The 10216-nt window shown below is 54.1% G+C and overlaps 2 protein-coding genes across 4 annotated transcripts; one reads left to right on the top strand and one right to left on the bottom strand.

Moving 5' to 3' along the window:
- Positions 1–2973: 2973 nt before the first annotated feature.
- On the top strand, positions 2974–7767 carry B3GAT3 (beta-1,3-glucuronyltransferase 3). Of its 2 annotated transcripts, none has more exons than XM_036259752.1 (5): positions 2974–3130; positions 4217–4391; positions 6044–6404; positions 6589–6879; positions 7277–7767. In XM_036259752.1, the coding sequence occupies exons 1-5, from the start codon at positions 3049–3051 to the stop codon at positions 7373–7375; spliced, it is 1008 nt and encodes a 335-aa protein (XP_036115645.1). In that variant the 5' UTR covers positions 2974–3048; the 3' UTR covers positions 7376–7767. The 2 variants fall into 2 exon arrangements, with proteins under 2 accessions (XP_036115645.1, XP_036115646.1); XM_036259753.1 differs by having other exon boundaries at positions 4253–4391; positions 7277–7759.
- A 146-nt stretch (positions 7768–7913) lies between these two features.
- On the bottom strand, positions 7914–10117 carry ROM1 (retinal outer segment membrane protein 1). Of its 2 annotated transcripts, none has more exons than XM_036258550.1 (3): positions 9172–10117; positions 8547–8850; positions 7914–8431 (listed from the first exon to the last, which is right to left on the bottom strand). In XM_036258550.1, the coding sequence occupies exons 1-3, from the start codon at positions 9759–9761 to the stop codon at positions 8213–8215; spliced, it is 1113 nt and encodes a 370-aa protein (XP_036114443.1). In that variant the 5' UTR covers positions 9762–10117; the 3' UTR covers positions 7914–8212. The 2 variants fall into 2 exon arrangements, with proteins under 2 accessions (XP_036114443.1, XP_036114444.1); XM_036258551.1 differs by having other exon boundaries at positions 8547–8793; positions 9172–10110.
- Positions 10118–10216: the final 99 nt, after the last annotated feature.

Raw genomic sequence — 10216 nt, 5'->3', positions numbered from 1 at the left:
CTGTTGGTGTCTGGATTCTCCTTCTGGCCTGAACCATAGACCCTTAGAAGCCTGAGGGCCTGACATTTGATGTAGCCTCAGCATAAGCCTTGTCCATTCAGGAAAATGAGCGAGTACAAACCTTCCTCAGTTTACTAGATGCCAATGTTTTCATAGAGGAACCCCACAAGGTCATCAGGTTGTGAACAGAAAGGGGGCTGTGCAGTAACCCTCATGCACTCAGGGAGACCACGTGGCAGACCTGACAAGCTTGACGACCAAAAGTAACCACACAGGATGGTCTGCTTACAGATTCCTAACTGGGCAGGTCATAGCTGATAGTCCGCTCAGGCCTATAGCTTTCTTAGCAAACGTCAATCTATACGTGAGCTCTTTTTTTTTTCAATCTACCAGAGGACATGTCTCCATCAACAAGAGAGAAGAAGGGAGAGAGACATCGATCAGCCCCTCCCTGCACCTGTATGCACGCCAACAGGACTGAACCCCCCAACCTTAGTTTGTGCTCTGACCCGGAATTAAACTCACAAAAAAAATTTTTTTTATCCTTACCCGAGGACACCTTCCCATTTTTTGTTCAGATATAGTGGGAGGGGGAGAGAGGAAGAGAGAGAGAGAAACACTGACGCAAAAGGTACACATCAAGTGGGTGCCACCCGCATGACCCAACCAGGGCTGGGGACAAACCAAGGTACGCACCCCTAGCGGGAACTGAACCCAGATCTCTCTGGACCGCAGGCCGACGCTCTAAACACTGAACCAAACCAGCCAGGGCTCAAACTCAAAACATTTTGTTTATGGGATGATGCTCCGACTGACTGACCCACCAGCCAGGGCTCTTTTTTTTTTTTTTATCTTCACATGAGGACATTTCTGCATAAAGCGAGAGGGAGAGAGGAAGAGAGAAATATTGATGTGAGAGACATCGAGTGGCTGCCACCCACACGCCCCCAACCGGGGCAGGGGACAAACTGCAATGGAAGTATGTGCCCTTAGCGGGAACTGAACCCGGGACTCACTGAGCCAAACCAGCAAGGGCTATTCTTATGCATTTAGGATAACACCTTTGAAATGTAGGAGTAATTTTCTTTTCCTACCCCTGGAAGGCACAACCATAGGCACCAGACCACAAGACTGCTAGAACATGAGACCACAGAACCCCTCATTGTTACCATGTTCCCCTCATACTGTCTCTATGTGCTGTAAATGTTAATTTTTTTCTTTATTGATTTTGAGAGAGAGAGGAAGGGAGAGAAAGAGAACTGACTGGCCACCTCCTGCATGTCCCCACTGGGGATTTGGCCCACAACCTGGGCATGTGCCCTGACCAGGAATTGAACTGGTGACCTCTTGGTGCATGGGTCAATGCTCAATCACTGAGCCACACCAGCCAGGCAAATGTTAATTATTAACTGTCCTGTACCCACCAATATAAAAAGTATGTGCCTCCATTTTGCCTTTTACCCAATCCTAGAGATTTCCCTGCTATGTTTTCTCCTGCCTCCTTAATCTACCACCAGTGGATTTCATGCACCTTCATTAACATCTTTGATTTTAATGTATAAAATAAGCTGCAGTGCCCTGGACAGTGTTGTTATTATTATTATTATTTTAACCCTCACCCAAGGATATTTTTACATTTATCTTCAGACAGAGTGGGAGGGAGGGAGAGAGAGACACTGATGTGAGAGAGACACTGATGTGAGAGAGACACATCAACTGTTTGCTGCCCACATGACCCCAACCGGGGCCGGGGATGAACCACAACAGAGGTATGTGCCCTTGGCCGGAACAGAACCTGGGACTCCCTGGTCAGCAAACAGACACTAACTGCTGAGCCAAGCTGGCCAGGGCACCCTGGACAGTGTTCATTGGTTTGAGCATTGACTGGAGCACTGAAGCGTCTTGGGTTCAATTCCCGGTCAAGGACACATACCTAGGTTGCAGGTTCAATCCCAAGTGTGGGAGACAATCAGTGTGTCTCTTTTCATACTGTTTATCTCACTTTCTCTAAAAATCAATGGGAAAAATATCTTCAAGTGAGGATTAAGATGAACAACAAAAAAAGCTGCAAAACTACCATTCTCTGGAGCATTTGAGGACTTGATCCCTGGTGTATGTCCTCAGTTTGGCTCAAAATCAAAAAATTCTGTACAGGTTTGGACATTTCTTATGTTGACAAGGTTTTGTAGGTCCACCTGTGTAGAAGTATGTGTCTATCACTTTACTTTTTATCCAATCCCACAGGTTTCCTCATTTTGCTTTCTCCCACCTTCCTAATCTATCACCAATAGATTTCATGCAGTCCACTTTTATCTCTTTTGATTGTAATGTATAAAATAAGATGCAAAACTGCCATTCTCTGGAACTTTTCTCAATTCGTTGAGATTTTGCTTCTTGGCAACTGTCTACAGTTTGGCTCAAATAAACTCACAAAAATTCTTTACAGGTTTGAATGTTTCTTACGTTGAAACATAACTTTTGTCAACCTTAGTTACTTATCTACAAAACAGGAAATAACCATCCATCTCCTAGAATTATAGTGAGGATTATAGGAGACAGACCTAGAACCCAGACCTGGCACATGATAAGCTCTAGATTTCAACCATTCAGTAACAATTATTTATTGACTACTGTTACTGGGTGCTGTGACTGATGGATGAATGAATGACTAGGAGGAGAAAATCCGGGCACAAGACGAGCTCAAGGGGAAGGTCGCAAAGTCCCTCCCAGGAGCTCCCACCGGGCTTGACGGCTAGCCTAGCACGCTTGACACGCCGGATATGACGTCACCCTCCCTCGGTTCCCAGAACGAGGCGGCGGGACCGGAAATTAACCCGGGGGACTGGGGGTGCTGCAGACTGACCGGATGTGGGCCCCGCCGGCTCGCCAGCTCCAGTTCCCCAGAGTCGGTCAAGGAGGAGCGTGAGGAAGGCGGGACGCGGGGCGGCGTCGCTGCAGGGGCGGGGCCTGCAGGCTGTCCGGCGGGGGGCGGGGGACCCCTTGTCCCCGCGGGACCCCGCCTGCCAGGACGCCGGCGGCGGCTCGGCCATGAAGCTGAAGCTGAAGAACGTGTTTCTCGCCTACTTCCTAGTGTCGATCGCCGGCCTCCTCTACGCGCTGGTGCAGCTCGGTGAGCGGGGCGGGGCGGGTGCGGCGGGCCTGCCCTCGGGCGCCCGCCGCCGCGCTGCCCGCCCTGGGCCTGCACCCCGGTGCAGACCCCGCTCCTCGGCGCGGCCTCCGACTGCCTCTGCGGCCGCGGGGCGCGCTCCCTGGCTGGGGATACAACCCAGACTGCTTCCCCGGCGTGCAGGGCCCGCATGACCTGCCGCCGTCAGCCCCTCTGACCGCGGTCCTAACCCTCTCGCTCGCTCTGCACCCGCCACTCCGGCTTCATTCAGGACAGTGCCTCGAAAACCGCACGCTCATTGCTCTCTCCAGCTCCTAACCTGCTCCCTCTGCCCGCGGCGCTTTCCCCCAGGCTCCCGCTGCCTCTTTCATCCTCAGGTCTCGGCTCAGACATCACCGCCTCGGAGAGGCTTCCCCGACCACCTCACCTAGAGTATTGCTGCCGTTTCTGGATTCTCTTTTATCCACTAACCTGTTTGCTTCCTTCGTAGCCCTTATCACAACCTGTAATGTTCTTTGCTTTCTTTGCTTAGTGTCTGCCTCCTCCACTAATGCGAAAACTCAGGAGAGCAGGGATCATGTCCGCTTTGTTTCCTGATGCATCCCCAGCACCTAAGGCAGTGCCTCCCAGGAGGAGCATTCAATAAATATTTATCCAATAATGGAATTGATAAATTGAATGAGTCTTTGGTCATACAGCCAAGGGAACAGACGGAACCCTGCCTCTTGTGTAGGGATTTCCAGACCAGGGCCACTGCGTGAGCCTCAGGATTTGAAAGACTATTCTGTTTTAGGGAGATAGACTTGTTCTTTATGACTCCAGAAGGCAAAATTAGAACCAACTGGTAGAAGGGATGGAGGCAGATAATCAGCTCAATATCCAAATGAAAATTGTACCAGACAGAATTTATTAAAGTTGGAGGGGGGCTGCTAACCGAGGCGATGAGTTCCCCACCACTGGAGGTGTAGAACAGGCTGTTAGAGAAGTTGAAAGAGATTCCTGCACTGACTAAATTGAATGAGATTATGGCCCTTTGGGATGCTGAACATGCTGTGGTTCTCTGCCCCCATGCCTGCTTCCTGGGACCAGGCCAGCCATGTGACTGCCTCCCTCCCTTGCGGGCAGCAGCAGAACAGCTTCGGCAGAAGGATCTGAGGATTTCCCAGCTGCAAGCTGATCTCCATCGTCCAGCCCCTGTCCCTGCCCAGCCCCCTGAGCCTGAGGCCTTGCCTACTATCTATGTTGTTACCCCCACCTATGCCAGGTATGGGCTCTGGTGCACCCAAGAGGCTTGCATGGACCAAATGGTTGGGGTTGATGGGGAAGATCTGGGGGAGGCATTGGGCCAGGGAATGTTCCTCAAACTAGGGCATGCCAAATGACAGGATCAATTGATCACATCTTTACTCAAACATTTGTGGAAAAATGCCTATTTTCCAGTAAAAGACTTAGGGGTATGCTGTGAAATAAAATACAAAATTCCTGAGAAATTTTAAGGTAGAACAATAAAATTTCAAAGAAATTTGGAGCTTGCCAATGAGTTTAGTCTCACCTTAGGGTGAGGAAGTTTGAGGACCCTTATCTGACTTGAAGTAGAAAAGGGCTTGGTCCTGCCCTGGCCAGTGTGGCGCAGTTGGTTGGAGCATCGTCCTGGGGGCACTGAAGGGTCATGGGTTCGATTCCCAATCAGGGCACATACCCAGGTATCGGGTTTGACTCCTGTTGGGGGCAGTGTTTCTCTTTTTCCTTCTCCCTTTCTCTCTCTCTAAAATCAATAAAAACATATCCTTGGTAAGGATTAAAAAAGTAAATAAAAAAGCTTGGTCTGGTAGTCATACCAGGTCTAGAAATAGTTACACTAGCTATTACTTACAGTGTGTTTACTCTTACCAGGTGCTGTGCTAAGTGCTGTACTTTTTCTAAGATTTTTTATTGATTTTTTTAGAAGAAGGGAGAGGGAGGGAGAGGAGGAACATCGATGTGAGAGCGAAACATTGATCAGCTGCCTCCTGCACCCCCCACTGGGGATCGAGTTGAAACCTGGGCATGTGCCCTGACCGGGAATTGAACTGGCAACCTTTTGGTGCACGTGGACAACATTCAACCAACTGAACTACACTGGCCAGGGTTAAGTACTGTATTTTTTTTTTTTTTAATTAAAACGTAGCTTTTGTTACTCATACAAATCGAGTAGGAAACTATGGTTTTGGATCTGCAGCCAAAGGGCCTGCTGATTGCTCCCTGGAATCTGATGGCTGACTGGGCACAGGCGGCTCTAACCCTCTCCCCCTCTACACACACACCGTTAAGCCTGTGGCCGGCAAGCCCATGTGAAGGATAAAGAAGCCTAAAAGAGACTGGGCCATATTTCCCAGTTCTTTGTCTGAACTCAGATAAATCTTCCTCTGGAGAGGAATGAGTTAAGAAGCTCCTCTAAGTTCCTCTACCTGGAAACCCAACCCGAGCACAGAAGGAAAAGAACCTGGTCCTACTGGTGTTTTAGAAAAATCATTATCTTATTTAATCTTGAAAACAACATTGTTTTCATTGTAGAGGACCGTTATTCCCATTTTTAACCAAGGCTACAGACTTGGGGAGAGTGAGCCATTTCCCCCAGATGTCTCTCCTACTTACAAACCTAGCATTCAAACCCAGATCTGATTCCAGAGACTGTGCCCTTCGCTTATAGTGTCCCACAGGGTTGGGATTGTGGTGGGTGACAGACATGATTGGAAGAACAGAGCATGTGAGTGTCAGTGTGAAGTTGACAGGCGAGAAAGTGAGTTGGGGTGTTGGCTGGGGAAAGGCCATGGGGATGCTGGAAGTGGTTCAGGAGAAGCTATGTCTGCCGGCTGGAGTGGGCAGATGGTGCCTACCTCTTCCCCTCCTTCTGCATCTTACCCCCTCCCCCTGCAGGCTGGTGCAGAAGGCGGAGCTGGTGCGGTTGTCCCAGACCCTGAGTCTGGTGCCCCGGCTGCATTGGCTGCTGGTGGAGGACGCTGAGGGCCCCACCCCATTGGTCTCGAGGCTGCTGGCTGCCTCTGGCCTACTCTTCACACATTTGGCAGTCCTCACTCCCAAGGCCCAGCGGCTCCGGGAGGGTGAGCCAGGCTGGGTTCGACCCCGAGGTGTAGAGCAACGGAACAGGGCTCTAGACTGGCTCCGGAGTGGAGGGGGCGCTGTGGGGGGAGAGAAGGACCCACCCGCCCCAGGAACCCGGGGAGTTGTGTACTTTGCTGATGATGACAACACCTACAGCCGGGAACTCTTTGAGGAGGTGAGCATTGGGATGGGGCTGGGAAAGAGGCCAGTGACCTCTGTTGCCTTGGTTACCACTGTTGCTCTGCGCTGTTGGGTGAAGAGGTGGGAACGTGGAGCTGAGTGACCCAAGTGGTCCTTCTTGTTGCTCCCTTTCCCCTGGGCCACCCCAAGTCTGTTTCTTGTCTCCCTACCTCTGTTAGATGCGCTGGACCCGTGGTGTGTCAGTGTGGCCTGTGGGCCTGGTGGGCGGCCTGCGATTCGAGGGCCCTCGGGTACAGGATGGCCGGGTTGTGGGCTTCCACACGGCATGGGAGCCCAACCGGCCCTTCCCAGTGGATATGGCCGGATTTGCAGTCGCCCTGCCCTTGCTGTTGTCTAAGCCCAATGCCCAGTTTGATGCAGCTGCTCCCCGGGGCCACCTGGAGAGCAGTCTCCTGAGCCACCTCGTGGATCCCAAGGACCTGGAGCCACGGGCTGCCAACTGCACTCGGGTAAGAGGATGGAGGTGGGTCACATAGCTCTGGGAAGGTGATGGGTGTGGAGTGAGGCCCTGGGGAGGAGGATCAAAGGACAGGTGTTTGAATCCAGAGGGACCCTTTGGAACTCATACAGCCTTGTGTATGCTACTGAAGGGGAAGCTGGGAGCCAGAGAAGGAAAGTAGTGTCCTGCCATTCTGTCTCCCAGAGTCCTAGGCACCTGTGTGGCCCACAGAGGTCAAAGGGTTAAGGCCCCATTTTAGAGGCACTGAGGCGTCCCTCCACCCTGCCCTTCACACTTTGCAGCCAATACTCTGTGTGTAGACGGGTCGGAGAATCTGGTCTACAATGAGGGTCCCAGAGGCCTGGCTCTGGCTGGGCCCAGCTCTAATGGAAGCCCTCCCGGGACAGGTTCTGGTGTGGCACACGCGGACAGAGAAGCCCAAGATGAAGCAAGAGGAGCAGCTACAGCGGCAGGGCCGCGGCTCAGACCCAGCTGTGGAGGTGTGATGGACGCCCCACCCTGACTACCATTTCATGAGGCACAGACCTGTGGGACTGGGCCCCTGGCCGGCCCAGGATTCGGTTTTCCAAGTCCTGACCCCTCGGAGCCAGGGGCCGCCCCTCTGCCATTTCAGTCCAGCTGCTTTCACCCTCCCCAAGCCTGTCGTGTGGCACTGCCCACAAGCTGGGGACAAGCAGCCCTTGTATTGAGCCGGGTCAGCCCTGTCTGGGGCGGAGCAGAAGGACAGACAGACTCAGGAGGGAGGGCAGCTGAATAACTGGGTAACTTATTGGGGCTGGGCATGCACTGGGGGGCTGGAGGAGCTGGGCTGGACCCTCCCCACCTGAGCATGCTGACCCCCCCTCCTACCTCCAGAATAAAAACATGTCAACCTGGAGGAGTCTCTGACTTTTTTCATTTCATAAGTCTGTTTCTTGCATTCTGATTCTTACTAGGGTCAAAACTTTGGCATCCTGGCTTCTCTCTCAGGCAGAAATCAGGTCTCTCAAAGCCCCCACCCCCTTGAAGAGAAAGATCAGTGGCTTCAGTCCAAAAGCTTTATTGAGTCTGCACCAGAAGCAGTCCACAGTCCTTCCCATGTCACTTTCCCACCACCATCACAGATGTCATTTTTCTGTTTCCAGGTGGTTCTGGCCACAGGGGCTAGGCCCTAAGACCCCTCATTTTTTCTCCTACCCAGTCCAGCTCGATGCTTAGCCTTAACCCCTCTAATCCCAGGGACCTCCCCACTTCTCCCACCTGGGGCCTTGGCAAGAGTTGGGAGGCTTCCAGTCTTGTCCACCCTCCGCCCCCTGCCAGTCCCCACCTCAAGCTCCAGGCCCCTAGGCCTCAGGTAGATCCTCCTTAGCAGGGGCCTCCTCCGGAGGAGCCTCCCCAGGTGCTGGTCTTTGGGCAACCTCTCCCTGCAGCCACGCTGTTTTCAGCATGTCTCTCAGACCACCAGGAAAGAGATAGCCCTGGGCCTCTCCTTCCCCATCGATGACTCCTCCAAGGCCCTCCAGCGCTGTCTGCAGGTATCGCAGGCCCAGGAGCACCAGAGTCTGGGGAAAGCAAGGGGAAAGAGGTCATTGAGGGCCAGTGGTTCCAGGGGCCCCAGGGTTGGAGGCAGTGAGGAGGCCCAGATGGAGGGAGGCCTCAGACACTTTGCTGACTCACCTGCAGCAGGAAGGTGACAGCCAGCATGCTGCCCAATGTGCTTGCCAACCCCTGCAGGTGCCCCAGCAGCACCCCGTGGCATCCTTGAGCCCAGAGGTTTAGGTTGGGCTGACGGGGATCAAAGAGGGGGTGGGCATGGGGGTCTGAGAGCTGGTTTTGCAGGCAAGGCCTGGGTGAATGGGGGCTGCAGCAGGAAAAAGGGACTCCATCAATCAGATATAGGCCTTCCACATTGCTCTGGATCCGGCTGCAAAGTGAGGGGCAGGGTGTTAGGGTGTCTGGAGACAGAGGCCTGGGGGAGAAGCTGCAGGGCACAGAAGTTGAGAAGAGAAAAATGAGAGTAAGACATTTACTGACTGCTTTACTAGGAGCCAGGCATGCACAATTCATTTGTCTTCACAGCAATTCTATAAGATAGGAGCTATTATTATCTCCATTCTACAGATGAAGAAATGGGCCCAGAGGAGTTTGGTTACATGCCCTGGGTCACACAGCCAATAAATGGCAGGGTTGTAACCCATTCTCTCAATCACTATGCTCTATTTGTTGCCTGTCTGGGTGAGGTGGGGTTTTAAGGGGAGGAGGAGGAGGAGGTGGAGGAGGAGGAGGGAGGCAAGTCACTCACTCAACCACGTCCTGGTCATTGGGATCCAGGTAACGGCTGCTGACCCATTGGACCCCAAACCAATCCTTGTACCCATGGCGCCCGCAGCAGTGATGCCTCAGCTGCAGCTCATCCAACAGCCGTTTGGCATGACAGTGTCCGGGCACCTCTGTGTCCTTGTAGTGAGCCATGGCAGCCCCCAGGCCCTCCTCTAGCCCCGTGTCCAGACTTCCAGGTAAAGCTAGGGCTAGTCCCAGGGCGAGGACCAGGAGCCCACCACCGCCAGCAGTACCAGCTGCCAGCATGGGGCCCAGGACCCTTCGCCAGGGAGGGTATTGAGCTGCATCCAGACTGGCCCTGCTGGCTCCTGCACCCACCAGTCCTGTGCCCAGAGCCACTGCACCAGCTGCCAGGGCAACTTGAGGCAGGGCAGTGAACGGGCAGGAGGGAGCCAAGAAGGTGCGAAGGTGCAACAGCTGTACCAGGAGGTGCCCGCTACACAGGAGGATGAGGCCACCAGCCAGCACCAGTATCCAGGAGAGGAGCCAGAGCCCCTGCGCCAGACGGATGCGGGGCCGGAGGGGCAGCACCAGGGGCAGCACGGGCGCCATCTCCCATCTCTGCCCAGGGAAGAGCAGAGTTGTCAAGGACCGGTTGTCTGGGACAGGACGCTGAGTCAGCCCAACCCGGCTTGGGCTGGGCTAATGCCACCTTGACCCCAATACCCTGGGAATCCTCCCACCTCAGCCTTAATAACCCGCCGCCCTATCCCCTGACTGCGCCAATTCGGGATGCCTTGGCCTTGCCCCTTAGGAAAAGCCCCGCCCCTGGCCCCTCCCGGAAGAGGGGAGGGGTTGGTCGGCTCTGCCCCGAGGGGCTAGGGGCTGGGGGCGGAGACCTCAGGGCCCACGCTCCCGCCGGTGTCCCCGGGGAGTACGGGGGCGAAGATCCCGGAAGGGCCCCGAGGGCGGAGGCCGGGCGGGGGCCTAGGGGTCAGCGGGTTGGCCCTGCCCCGTACTGAGCCGCGGGGCCCGGACAGGGAGGGGTTACCGGGCGGCCGGCCCCC

The sequence above is a fragment of the Molossus molossus genome, unplaced genomic scaffold (assembly GCF_014108415.1).
Source record: "Molossus molossus isolate mMolMol1 unplaced genomic scaffold, mMolMol1.p scaffold_m16_p_13, whole genome shotgun sequence".
In the NCBI taxonomy this organism is placed as follows: Eukaryota; Metazoa; Chordata; class Mammalia; order Chiroptera; family Molossidae; genus Molossus; species Molossus molossus.
Note: the sequence above shows the minus strand (reverse complement) of the source record. Positions and strands in the feature narration are given on the sequence as shown.